General features: G+C 36.1%; 1 protein-coding gene across 7 annotated transcripts in view; it reads left to right on the top strand.

Moving 5' to 3' along the window:
• JAK2 (Janus kinase 2) overlaps positions 1 to 14,568 on the top strand; it is a 117,147-nt gene that overhangs the window by 60,026 nt on the left and 42,553 nt on the right. For 5 of the 7 annotated variants that reach the window (XM_042964830.1, XM_042964829.1, XM_042964831.1 and 2 more), the window contains 3 exons: positions 1,982 to 2,099; positions 7,113 to 7,258; positions 14,204 to 14,525. In XM_042964830.1, coding sequence (XP_042820764.1) covers positions 1,982 to 2,099; positions 7,113 to 7,258; positions 14,204 to 14,525 — 586 coding nt within the window. The remainder of the gene's footprint in view (positions 1 to 1,981; positions 2,100 to 7,112; positions 7,259 to 14,203; positions 14,526 to 14,568) is intronic. The other 2 variants (XM_042964834.1, XM_042964833.1) reach the window with 2 other exon arrangements.

The following is a 14,568-nucleotide window of genomic DNA, read 5'->3' as shown; positions in this document are numbered from 1 at the left end:
GATGTAGAAAACACACACGCCCTTACGCTTGTACATACTGTTCCTAGCAGCCTTATCCACAATACCAAAAAGATGGAAACAATCCATATGTCCATCGTGTGATGAATGAAGAAGCAAAATGTGGTTTATCCATACGATCAAATATTAACTGGGCATTAAAAAGGGAATGAAATACTAATGTTTGCTATAATGTAGATAGTCCTTGAAAATATTATGCTTATGAAAGGAGGTAGAAAAGGCCACATATTATATGATTCCATTTATATAAAATGTTCAAAACAGGCAAATTTATAGAGATAGACTAGTGGTCACTTAGAGGTGGAGAGTAGTTGGAATGATTTGGGTATGGCTGTTGGTAGGTATGGAGTTTCTTTTAGGGGGGATGAAGATGTTCTAAAATTAGATTGTGGGATGTTTGTACAATGTTTCAAACATACTAAAAAACATGTTGAATTGTATGATTTAAATGGGTAAACTTTAAGGTACGTGAATTATATCTCAGTAAAGGTGTAAATGGAGCAATAGAGGTTATGTTTTGTTTCTTTGAAGGACAAGTTTTTAGCTTGTTTCATTGATTCATTCATTTGTACTGAAGTGTTGTTGACATACTCTTGGTTTCAGGTATACAACCAAGTGATTTGACAATTCCGTACATTATGAAATGCTCACCATGGCAAGCCTACTTGTCATCTGTCACCATAGTTATTATAGTATTAGTGACTATATTCCATATGCTGTACTTTTCATCCCCATGACTTCTTTATTTTGGCACTGGAAGTTTGTAGCTCTTAATCCTCTTGACCTATTTCACCTGTGTTCCACTCCCCGAAACAAATGCCCGTTTTTTTCTCTATAGTCTGTTTCTTTTTTATGTTTTAGTTCATTTGTTTCACTTTTTAGTTGGCACATATAAGTGGAATATGGTATTAGTCTTTTTCTGTATGACTTCTTTCACTTAGCATAATACCTTTTAGGTCTACCTATGTTGTCATTGGCGACATTGCATTCTTTTTTATTGCCGAGTAATGGTCCATAATGTGTGTATTCCACACTTCATCTGTTCATCTGTTGATGGACACTTGGGCTGCTTCCATATCTTGGCTCTTGTAAATTATAATGCAGTAAGCATAGGGGTGCCTGTCCCATTTCAAATTAGTGTTTTCATTTTCTTTAGGTAAATACCCAGTAGTGGAATTACTGGGTTGCATGGCGTTTCTATTTTTAGTATTTTGAGAACCTGCATACTGTTTGTCGTCATGGCCGCACCAACTTACAGTGCTTCCAACGGTGCCCGGAGGGTCTCTTTTCTCCACATCTTCGCCAGCACTTGTTACGTCTTGTCTTTTTGATACTAGCCATTCTGACGGGTGTGAAGTGGTATCCTGTGGTGATTAACCTCCATTTCCTAAAAGAGGAAGCCATTGTTTTCATACCAGTTAGCATTTTCAGATTCCTCTACCGATATCACTGGATTAATATTAAAATAATTTTTTGTTAATATTTTGTTTCTACATTTTTCTGTTTCCTCTTGATTTTGCATTCTGTGCATAGAAGCAGGCAGCTCACGGGAACCTGGGTGGCTCAGTCGGTTAAGTGTCCGACTCTTGATTTTGGCTCAGGTCGTGATCTCACAGTTTGTGGGACCCTGCTTGGGATTCTCTCTCCCTCTCTCTTTGCTCCTCTCCCCCTAACACACACACGCTGTCTCCCTCTAAATAAATACGTACATACATACATAAATAAACTTTAAAAAAAAGGCAAAAAGCATATTGATTTTACACTTATGTTTCTTGTATCTTCTGTCTATACTATTATCATGGTCTTACCCAGATTTTTTTTTGTCCCTACCTTGTATTTAACACTGTTAGCTGTGTTTTCTGATTACGGGATAATACCTTTCAGTATGTTGGAAGTGGTTATATGTACATAGTATGTTTATATTTGAACTGTTTGGAGGCTGACTGAATGTTTTGTCTTGTAGATTTTACTTTCCTTACTGGTATTGTAATGGCAGCAACAGAACCTATCGGCATGGAGTGTCTCGAGGTGCTGAAGCTCCTCTTCTTGATGACTTTGTCATGTCTTACCTTTTTGCTCAGGTATAATTATATTATCTTACTTGTATATGTGTTAAATGGTAAGAATCTTGCTGTGTTCTGTAGCTCTTCATCAGGAAAATCTTCATCTATGGGAAAATTGATGTTCTGTCTTGCCTAGCAGGTACAGAAAGGTAACAAAATTGACTCTTTTTATCACTAGTTTTTAATCTTTTTATCACTAATTTTTAATTTATTATTTATAACTTATAAATAATAAAATCTATTTTATAAAGGTTCCCTTAATTAGCTCTTTTTATTTATTTTATTTTTTTAATGCTTTGTGACATTTTAAGGATTTCACAAAGTTCAGATTGAGTTATAGCACATGATTCACGTAGATATAAGTGTCTGGAATATAAGACAGCGAAATTAATTTAGAGAAAAAAAATTTTTTTTATTCCTGAACAATTTCAGACTTAAATAGTGAGTAATAAAATGTAAAGAAAAGTAGGAAACTATATAAAAGTGAGTTAACAATTAGTGTGTTTAGCTCCTCATAAGAGGATGGCTAGATGTTAATACTTGATCTAAGAGCTGTGTTTTAGTTATTTGTTCATTAATACTGCTGTATTAAATTTTTGTAGTGTATTTGAACATTTTATAATGTTTTCTTATTGTTACCTTAATTTAAACAATAATTGAAATGTTATGTCATTAAATAACTTCTGTTTTTATGTGCCATAAGACTGAGGAGTAGAAACTAAAGAAAAAATTTATTAGTGCTTTTGAGTAAAGATATGCTCTTCTTATTCCCAAAATGTCAGAGTAAGGAGTTCTGAATCCGATTTGCAAATATCATAGGAAATAGCTACACAGATCCTCATGGCTTACATTTCTTTTCTTTCTTTCTTTTTTTTTTTTAAATCCAAGTTAGTTAATATATAGTGTAGTCTTGGATTCAGGAGTACAACCCAGTGATTCATCACTGACATTAACACCCAGTGCTCATCCCAACAAGTGCCCTCCTTAATGCCCATCACCCATTTAGCCCACACCCCTACCCAACATCCCTCCAGCAGCCCTGTTTGTTCTCTGTGTTTAAGAGTCTCTTATGGTTTGCCTTCCTCTCTTTTTATCTTGTTTTTCCTTCCCTTCCCTTTCCTTCCCTTAAGTTCATCTGTTTTATTTCTTAAATTCCACATATGAGTGAAATTGTGTATCTTTTTCTGACTTATTTCGCTTAGCATAATACACTCTAGTTCCATCCACGTTATTGCAAATGACAAGATTTCATCCTTTTCGATCGCCAAGTAATATTCCATTGTGTGTGTATGTATGTATACGTATATATGTATCACATGTTTTTCATCCATTCGTCAGTCAGTGGACATTTGGGCTTTCTCCATAATTTGGCTATTATCAATAGTGCTGCTATAAACATTGGGGTGCATTTGCTCACGGCTCATATTTCTAAGATATCTAAGAAAGCTGGTTCAGTTTGTGAGCAACAAACTGGAAGATATTTCTCTTTTGGGTTATGAGAATAAGAAACTTTCTCTGAATTCTAGTAAAATATATTTAGTAAAAGTTACCATTTTTACATGGACACATTAGTGGCATTAAAGTACATTCACATTATTGTGCAACCATTACCACCATTCATTTTAGAACATTTTCATCTTCCTGGACTGAAACTTCATACCTGTTAAACAAGGTCTCTTGTTTAATGCCTCATGCTCTTCTGGCCCCTGGCAGCTATTTTGCTCTCTGTCTCTGGGTTTGCCTCTTCTGGGTGCCTCGTGTAAGTGGTATTATACAGCATTTCCTCTCTTACAACTGACTTGTCATAACATAATGCCTTCAAGGTCATCCATGTCATAGCATGTCAGAATTTCCTCCCTTTTTAAGGGTGGCTAATATTCCATCGTATAGACCACATTTTGTTTATCCATTTATCTGTTAATATTTGGGTTGCTTCCACCTTTTGGCTCTTATGAATAACACTGCTGTGAACATAGGTGTACAAATATCTCTTTGAGATCCTGCTTTCAATTCCTTTGGATATGTATCCAGAAGTAGAATTATTAGATTACATGGTAAATCTATTTTTTATTTTTTTGAGGAACTGCTACCCTGTGTTCTATGGCAGCTGCACATTCCACCAGCACTGCCCAAGGATTCGTTTCTCCACATCCTCACTAGCACTTACTTTCTGGTTTTTTGATAATAGCCATTCTGATGGATGTGAAGTGATATCTCACTGTGGTTTTGATTTGCATTTCCCTAATGATTAGTGATGTTGAGCATTTTTCTTAAGCTTTTTGGAGGTTTGTACATCTTCTTTGGGTACATTACTATTTGTGTCCTTTGCCCATTTTTTAATCAGGTTGTTGTCAAGCTGTAAGTGTTCTTTATGTATTCTGGGTACTAACCCCCGATCTGCCATATGATTTGTAAATCTTTTCTCCCATTCTGTCTATTGCCTTTCACACCTGTTGATGTGTCTTGTGATGCCCAAAAGTTTTAAATTTTGATATAATCTGATTTTTTTTTCTTGTATTTACCTGTGCTTCTGGTATCATGTCCAAGAAATCATTACCAAATCAGTATCATGAAGCTTTCCCCCTATATTCTCTTGCAGTATTTTATTGTTTTAGCTCTTACGTGCTTGTGTTTAGATCGTTGATTCATTTTGAGTTAACTGTTATTGATGGTGTAAGGTAAAGGCCAAATTTCATTCTTTTGCATGTGGATATCTAGTTTTTCCAGCACCATTTGTTGAAAAAACTGTTTCTTTCTCCATCGAATGATCTTGGTGCTCTTGTCAAAAATAATTTGACCACCACCCAGCTTTTAGATAGCTTCAGTAGCTTTTAAAACCTTTGTTTCAGTAGCCATTAAAAAGAGAGATAGGCTTTTGAGAATAGATACTATGAGGTTATGACTTTATGTTCTTTTATGATTATGTCACCTGTGCTGCAGAACTGGTTTTTATTTTGGTGGCATGCTAATTTAAATCCCATTAAGAAGACGATTTTCCTAAACTGTTTATTCAGCTGCTTTACCGTAGTATTAATACTGTGATATCTCATACTTATGATCAAGAAAAATTGTGGATGATTTCTAATTTTGTCTTCCTAGGAAGAATTTTCTTACCTAGCACAGCAAAATAATTTCACAATAGAATCCTAAGTTGTATCTAGATAATAAATACCACATGTAATTTTCTATTCATGTTTCTATTTCTCTAAATCTGTGCCCAGAAAATACATAAGGTAGTAATTAACTTATCCAGCTCATATTGATACCAGGTGAGATTATATGCATATTATAGACTAAATAAAGCAGATTTGACTGGTGCCATCATCAAAGTATAAGATATGTTGAGATTTTTAAATAACTAAAAAAAGTTCAGCCACTAAAGTATAAAGTACATAAGATATTACTATAGAAAGATAGATTTGGGAAAGGTAAGCCAATAAAAGCCAAAAATCAGATGTCCCTTTTATTTTTTTTATTTTTATTACATTTTTTTTTTTTAACGTTTATTTATTTTTGAGACAGGGAGAGACAGAGTATGAACAGGGGAGGGTCAGAGAGAGAGGGAGACACAGAATCTGAAACAGGCTCCAGGCTCTGAGCTGTCAGCACAGAGCCCGACGTGGGGCTCGAACTCACGGACCGCGAGATCATGACCTGAGCCGAAGTCGGACGCTTAACCCACTGAGCTACCCAGGCGCCCCAGGTGTCCCTTTTAAATTCATTTTCTTCTGAGGATTGTCTTATAGCACCTCAGTAAATAAATAAATTGCTGCCCTGTGACAACCTTTAATGAATTCATAGATACTCAGCAAAAAATGTATATTCCCTCCATATTGTTTCTTTAAAACCTTGGTTAAACATTGGTATTTCAGCTAATATTGTAATTCTTACCTTTCTTATCAAGAAAATTGCTATTACTTTTTAGAATATTGGTGCTTTTTATGTTTTGCTGTTCTTTTCTCCCATTACGTGTTCAGTCTGATTTCCATATTCCTAAATCATCTAGACCAAAATCTTGAAATTTTTGTTTTTTCTTTTTCTTCATTTTTTATATCATGATAACGTTACCATTTTTTTTCAAACTCTTTTAGTGTCTTCTGTTCCCTACATCAGGTCCTTGTTATCTCATATTTGTACCTTTTACAGAGTCTCCTTGAATACACATTATTTCCTTAGAGCACTTTTTTATTATCGTTGGTATGGCTACCAATGGAAGAGGCATGATGCTTTAAGAAAAGGTGCTGTGAGAAACTGATGCTTTAAAAAAATGGTTGTCTGCTGCTTGTTAGGATCAAGTCATTCAAGGGTACCTTCAGTTTGACTCCAACTTCGTTTTCCAAGGTTTAGTCCACACTATTCCCTTACATAAGTTGTCTGCCCAACCAAACTTGTTTGTACCTGTGAATATGCCTTGTGCTTTGTTTTTGTATCATTCCTTCTATTTTATCACCCTGTTTTGTGTATCAGAAATTTCTTCATCTTTTAAGGCTACATGAAATTTTGAATTTTCCATGAAACCTTCTCGGATTACCTCAACTGGTATAATTTCAACTTCTTTTCAAGTCCTTGAAACATGTGTTGTGTGGCACTCAGTGTAGATATCTGGTGTTATAATACTTTATGTGTTTAGCTTCCCTGCTAGATTTTAGTCTCCTTGAGGGAGACTTCTATTTGTATCTCACACAGTCCTTAGTATAATGCTTTGAACATATGTGGAACTCAGGACATATTTAATTAATTAATGTCTTTTAATTTGGGTAATTTTTATGTAGGGGATATAACTTGGGAAGATATAAGCAGTGAAATAGATTGACATCATATGTACTGTATAATGGGGAACCCAGTTTAAATCAGTTTCCATTGACAAAACTTTTACTAAAATTTTATGGCAAAATAATTGGACATCAAGGAAGGAGGTGACGTTCTTTTTAAATGCATATGTTCTAGAAATTATAGGTTAAAATACGATAGTAGATTAAAATGTGATAGTGAAATTTAAGGTATATTTCCTTCTAAATTTTTTTCCTGTAGTGGCGGCATGATTTTTTACATGGATGGATAAAAATACCGGTGACTCATGAAACGCAGGAAGAATGTCTTGGAATGGCAGTGTTAGATATGATGAGACTAGCCAAAGAGAAGGATCAAACCCCATTGGACATCTATAGCTCTATCAGGTAGTTTCCTTATGCAAATCCATATACATCAATATGAACAGTTGGGAGTTTTTCTGTAGTTAATTGTATTTTCTGTGTGTTGATACTTTTTGATCTTATCACAGTTAAAACTTCTATGGGTAACTGTTCTTCCTTGTGTACAACACATACTTTGTGAGATAAAAGAAATTCTTTTTTCCGGCTTTTCTTTTAGTTTTATTGAGACATAATTGGCAAATAGCACTTATAAGTTTAAGGTGTAGAGCATCATGATTTGTCTTATATATATTTGTGAAGCAGTTACCACAGTAAGTTTAGTTAATATCCATCATCTTGTATAGGTACCAAATAAAGAGACAGAAAAAGAACTTTTTTTTCCTTATGATGAGAATTCTTAGCATCTACTCCATTAAAAACTTTCTTGTATACCAGACAGCAGTGTTAACTATAGTCATCATATTGTACATTACATCCCAAGTACTGATTTATCTTAGAATTTAAAAAAATTATGGAAAGAGTTGGAGTACTACACAAAATATCACAGGGGTTTGATACCTATTAATTATTTGATTCATTTATTTTGAAAAGGCTAAGTAAAGTCAGAAGGATGAAAAGAACACCTGGAGGCATAATTTCTGATAGCAGATCCTCAGATTGTGTGTGTACATAATTCTGAAGCAGTATTTCTCACATATTGACCCGTATTTTGCTTGAATTAGTATCACCTGAGGTGCTTGTTGAACTTGAAGATCTTTGAGTGCTACCCAAGAATTTTTTTTATGTTTATTTATTTTTGAGACAGAGAGAAAGAGAGCATGAGTGGGGGAGGGGCAGAGAGCGAGGGAGACACAGAATCCGAAGCAGGCTCCGGGCTCTGAGCTGTCAGCACAGAGCCTGACGCGGGGCTCAAACCCACCAACCATGAGATCATGACCTGAGCCGAAGTTGGATGCTTAACTGACTGAGCCACCCAGGCGCCCCAAGTGCTACCCAAGAATTTAGATTCCGTAAATCTGAAGTGAAGTCCACAAATATCAGTCTTCACCTGTTCTCCAGGGGATTCTCTTAAAAATATTAGCTTTATTGAAGTTTCATTAACTTATAAAATTGTAAGATGATTGAAAGTGTGTGTACATCATGGTGGTTTGATATATGTATACGTTGTGAAAGGATTCCCCCCATCTAGTTTATTATCACATCCATCACCTCATATGATTATCTTTTTTATTTACGTTTTTGTTTTTGTTTTTGTTTTTTTGGTGAGAATGTTTAAGCGCTCTTAGCAAATTTCAGTTCTACAATAGTGTTATCATTTAGAGTCACCGTGTTTTACATTCGATCCTTAGATCTTACTCATCTTATAACTGATCCAGCAGATTCTTTTATAAGTGATCCACATTCCACATTCTCCAAATTACTCGTTTGCATGTTGAATTTTGACAGTCATGCCTAGTAGGATTTGTTGAAATACTGCTCCTACAGCCCAGCGCAGCTTTAATGGCTGTAAAATTTCTACTCCTTTTAAAGGTACATATTATTATAACAGTTCTTTGAGTTTTTCTTTAATTTCAAGACTAAATCTATGTTTTACATATTGCATACTTAGGATGAAAAGTTTGAGGGTGTTATGAATCTGGTTAAAACTCCCTTTATTTCTCAAGTCCTTCTCTCAGTAACTAGTTTTGGTCGCTCCTTTACGGAGTAACTTAAAAACAGTTACGTACCCAATTTGCAGGGTATTAATTAATGTGTTTTCCTCTTTGTTTTTAAGTATTCTTGTTTTGTTTTCAGATGACTGTAAAGCCTTAACCATAAAGTTCACCTATTTAAAATGTACAGTTCAAGGGGCACCTGGCTGGCTCAGTCGGTTAAGCATCTGACTCTTGGTTTTGGCTCAGGTCAAAACCAAGAGTATTAATTAATGTGTTTCCTCTTTGTTTTTAAGTATTCTTGTTTTGTTTTCAGATGACTGTTAGGCCTTAACCATAAAGTTCACCTATTTAAAATGTACAGTTCAAGGGGCACCTGGGTGGCTCAGTCGGTTAAGTATCTGACTCTTGGTTTTGGCTCAGGTCACTATCTCATGATTCGTGAGATTGAGCCTCATGTCGGATTCTGTCTCTGCCTTCTCCTGCATGCTCTTTCTCTCTCTCTCAATATAAATAAATATTTAAAAATAAATAAATGTACAACTCAGTATTTTTTTTATTATTGAGTTGTAAGAGTTCTTTACATAATTCTGGTTACAAGTTTCCAGATGAAAGTTAGTATATGTATGATTTGCAGATATATTCCCTATTCTTTGGATCATTTTTTCACTTTCTTGAAAGCGTCATTTCCAATACAAAAGTTTAAATTTTGAAGTAGTCTAATTTATTTTTCTTTTGTTTCTTATGTCATGACATGTTAATATTAGATAAATACTATCTGCCTGTCCTGAAGCAAATCATTCCTATATTGCTTGCCTTTTTAATATAGTTTAACTCAACTGATGTTTTCTGAATTCCTATTTAGTGCTTATTTCTGAGAAATAATCAGGAAACTCTACTCAGTGTTAAACTATTCAAGATTGGTGGGAGAATAGATAAATGATAAGTTGCTGACAGAATGGAATAAACTGTTTTGTTCTCAGAAATATCCACTAGGATATGGATCTCTGATTAGTGTAATAAAATATATATTCCCTCCCAGACTTAAAAAAAACGCATGTAAGGTGCATCTCTTTGTCTGTACCCGTGTGTTAGATGTGTCCCTGTCTGTGAGCACATGCCTCTGGGTGTGCGTGTACACCTGTACGTGTGTGTGCAGCTCTTTGTGCGTGTGTGTGTTAGATGCTGTTTTGTATGCCAACTCCTAATTGGACATGATGGCTTAGGTGTTAGAGTGTAGAAAGTGAGGGAAATGCATAAGATTTTTGTATTTTCATTCTTTATCTGCTCTTTAAAATCTAAGTTTCTAAAGGGTGGGAAGAAAAGAACTCGAGAATGCAAAGAGTTGAAAGGAGACTGCTGAGTTTGTAAATATCAGGCCAGGATCAAGGCCACTTACATAGCAACTTGAGCTACTCAGCTCATCTCACTGGACTCCCTTTCCTAAAAAACTAAGTGAATAATAAAGTTTCTAATCCTACTCCAACTATAATAATAAGATGCAGATTTTATTTCATAGTACAAAAAATAGTATCGTTTCTAAGCCAAGGCTCAATTTCAGAGCCTTTAGGAACCTCAAGTTTAGAATTCTCTAAAAACTCAATATAAGAAAAGCATGGGGAAAAATGTTTTTATGCTTCAAGAGTTAATAGCTTTAAGTCTCTTGAAAAAAATTTAATGTTTCTAACAAATCTAGCTAGTTCTGATAGTATGACGCTGAAGTGGATTCATCATGTTGAGGAATCACACATTCCTATGCTATTCCCTCCCACAGGATGTATGCCGGGTCCTTTATGCCAGGCATCAAAGTAGAAAGCCTTGTTGTATGTGTTATTTTAAACTCCTCTTTTTATATCCAAATACGTTTTCAAAAGCCTTATTAAAAAGTAGTCATTGATGGCTGTGTATTTTGCATTTTTGTGAAATGTTTATGTAAATCGCATTCCAAATTTAGTAAGTCTCCTGGTAACTAATGTTTTTGACTGAAGTAGATAAAGTGAGAATCATTTTGTATTCTGATTCTATTTTTAAATCTTTTCAGTGTTTATTCTGTACTTCCTGAGGCTCTCCTCTATGCTATCCAGACTTTTATTAAATTTTATATATTTGCTTATTTATATATAATTAATTGTTATGAAAAGAAATGGAGTGTGACTTTTTTTTTTAATGTTTATTTATTTTTGAGAGAGACAGAGACAGAATGTGAGTGGGTTAGGAGCAGAGAGAGAGGGACAAACAGAATCCGAAGCAGGCTCCAGACTCTGAGCTGTCAGCACAGAGCCTGACATGGGGCTCCAACTCACAAGCTGTGAGAGCATGACCCCAGCTGAAGGCGGACACTCAACTGACTGAGCCACCCAGGCGCCCTCAGAGTGTGGCTTTTAAAATCTGAAAAAAGAGTAGAATTTAATGGGCAGAGTGGGGAGTGATGGATTGTGTGGAGACTCGTGGAAAAGGCCTTGTAGCAGAAGGGAGCATAGGAAGAGTAAAGAGAATCAGTATGACTAGAACCCAAAGAGTTATTAGCAGGAGGTGAAGCAGGGGCTAGACCAGAACCTAGGACCTTAGAGCTATGTTGACAAGGTTAATAACACTCGGAAAATATGCAAGAGGATTAAGCAAGGGTGGAATGATTAAATTTGTATTTTTAAAAGATCCCGATGACTCCAGTGTAGAAAACAAATCAGACAGTGGAAAGAGTAAATGAAAATGCTGGTCGCCCAGAGAGTAAGGCTATTACAGTATTTCCTCCAGGCGGTGCTGTTCGTAATGAGTTGGTAATGAGAAAAATGGGCAACTAAGAGAAATATTTAGAAGGTAAATCAGGGGAATGTGGTGATGAATGGAATAATGGGGATTGAAGGAGAATGTGGCACCAAGGATGCCTACTGGTGCTGTTTACTTAGGTAGGAAACGCTGTAAGAGGATCTTTTAGGGGCATTAGCAGGACTCAGGAGTTTGGTTTGACACATCGTTTAAGCAGCTTTGGGGACATTGAAATTAAATGTGTAGATTGACTTGTATTTGGAAGATACGGATATGGAGTTTAGAGGTCAGTGCTGCAGACACATATCAGAGTCATTTGGATATAGAGAATCTAGAGAGAAAGAGAGTATAAATAAGAGAAGAGGGCCCATAATAAAGTCTTGAGGAACTTTAACATTTAGTCACCAGGCAAAGGGGAATGAACCTGTGAAGAAGATTGAGGAGTATCCCACGAGACAGGAATAAAATCAGGAAAACTAAGGGGAGAGAGTTTAAGGAGAGGTGCTGCTCCTTAACAGTGCGGGAGGATGCTACTGAAAAATAACAAATAAGACGAATGTGGGAATTTGATTTTAGCAACTTGGAAGTTTTTCTTGATTTTAGCAAAAGCATATTCTGTGAAATGATGGATCAGAAGTTAGACTGGAGTGAATTGAAGAGTAAGTGGAAATGGCTGTATAAACTCTAAAAAACAGCCCAGATAGGCCGTAGCTGGAGGGACATGTGGGATAAAGAGATTTTACGTTTAAGGTGGGGCCAACATTGGTATTTTGTGGATTGAAGAGGATCAAGAGGGTAAAACATCCCAGAGGGTGGATGTATAGAGAGGAAGAGAGAGGCTCCAGGTAAATACAAATCAAAGAAGGGGCTTTACATCATTTATTGTAGCAGGTGCGAAGGAGGAGGGAATGAGTGCACATGTTTGTAGGTTTGCTAGCCGGATATTGAGGGGGCTCTGCTTAAAGAAGCTTTTTTACCTCTAGGAGAGAGGTGAAGTCGCTTGATGAAAGTAAGGAGGAATTCAGCTGAGGGTTCAGGCAGAAGAAAGGTAGGCGGTTTGGGGAAATTTCAGAGGGTGGACGTAGCTGTAGAACTTCGGAGAATGTGTTGAACCAGAGAAGTGTTGTAAAACTGGTGGTAATGCTGCAAGCATGTTTGAAATTGGTGATTATGAGTTTGTCCTGCCCTGTCTGCCACATCAGTGAGTCTCCAGCAGCTGTGCTACTCAAGTAAGGAACAGAGTGTTCCTCCGGGGGCTTCAGGTACTTTAGGGAAGGGAAAAGCAGGGGTTTGCTGGCCCATGTGTAACAGCCAGTTCTCGAAAAAACCAAAGATGTGATTTGTTTGTTGTCTTTGCTGATATACGTGGTGTAAAGCCTGTCTATGGCCAGTTTCAGGGTATCGACCTGACGTGCCAGAATGTAGAATTGGGAAGAGACGAACAATAGCCGGTCTTTTTCACCCCTCATGTATGAGAGGGGTACACAACCTCAAAAGCCTAGTAGTAAAATGTTAAATAAAATTTTAAATGTAAAATAATTCGGAAGTGATACATTTTGAGTATTGCCTATATTTTTAATATAATTTATTTATAGCCTTATATAACTTAAACTTTAATGATGGCTCTTTAGCAGTGAGCTCAGTAGTCTTCTGTTGTAATAATAAGCTCTCAGCATGAGTCAGCTCAAGTACTAGCTATAAATACTGAAATACAGGATAGAGTGATAAGTGATACTATGGAATGGTGCACAGAATACTGTCTGACAAAGGGAGGACCATCTAATATAGTCATTCAGAGAGGTTACCTGGATTGGATGATGCTTGAGCTGGGACTTTTGGAATAAGTAAGAGCCAACCAGATAGGAGACGGGTGATGGGAAGAAGGATTAGCACATGGGAAGGCATGGAAATTTAATGTACCTTCAGAAATAAAATTTTCTTCATTTGTCAGATATTTGAGCAGGAGGGAAGTTATCTCTCTTCTTTAGGATGTTTTACATAGAGGCAGAATTACCAAAGAGTCATTTCTAAGTGGAATCATTTGGATTGCAAAGGAATTATTAGGAGTTATTGAAAATGACCTAGAAAATAATGTATACCAAAGAAATATGTTTGCATAAGGAACAACAGTGGCTTCCAACAAAATGTAACAGTTTCCAGAATTCAGATACATTTTGGTGTATGGCATCATAGGAAGTATTTGCAACACAGTGCCCAAAAAATGATATGTAAGATGATCAGAGAAAACAAATTTTTAGAGACTCCATTATTAACTAGACTAAGTCTTCATTTCATTAGGGGAAGGAAATTAACATATCCTGTTCTAAACATTTGTGGTAACTCAGAATTTTTGTATATTTTCACGTCTTCAGGCAAAACCTTCAGGATTTATATTATATCGGTGCCAGCCCTGTCCCCTTTCTCCACTTGACTACTTCCTGCACTGCTGCATTTACCTGTCGTGGAGAAAGGTGCTAATTTCTCTTTCAGTTTCATTTTAGATTTGTGTTCCAGTTTGTTTTGTCTTTCTCTGTGTGTTCTTTATCCATAGCTACAAGACATTCTTACCAAAATGTGTTCGAGCAAAGATCCAAGACTATCATATTTTGACAAGGAAGAGAATAAGGTATAGATTTCGCAGATTTATTGAGCAGTTCAGCCATTGCAAAGCCACTGCCAGAAACTTGAAACTTAAGTATCTTATAAATCTGGAAACACTTCAGTCTGCCTTCTACACAGAGCAATTTGAAGTAAAAGAACCTGGAAGAGGTCCTTCAGGTGAGGAGATTTTTGCAACCATTGTAATAACTGGAAACGGTGGAATTCAGTGGTCAAGAGGGAAACATAAAGAAAGTGAGACACTGACAGAACAGGTAATCCTTAATGATATGTTCTCCTTCTTTGTTAATTTAAGTG

The sequence above is a fragment of the Panthera tigris genome, chromosome D4 (genome assembly GCF_018350195.1).
Source record: "Panthera tigris isolate Pti1 chromosome D4, P.tigris_Pti1_mat1.1, whole genome shotgun sequence".
Lineage (NCBI taxonomy): Eukaryota > Metazoa > Chordata > Mammalia > Carnivora > Felidae > Panthera > Panthera tigris.
This window is presented reverse-complemented; position numbering and strand designations above follow the sequence as displayed.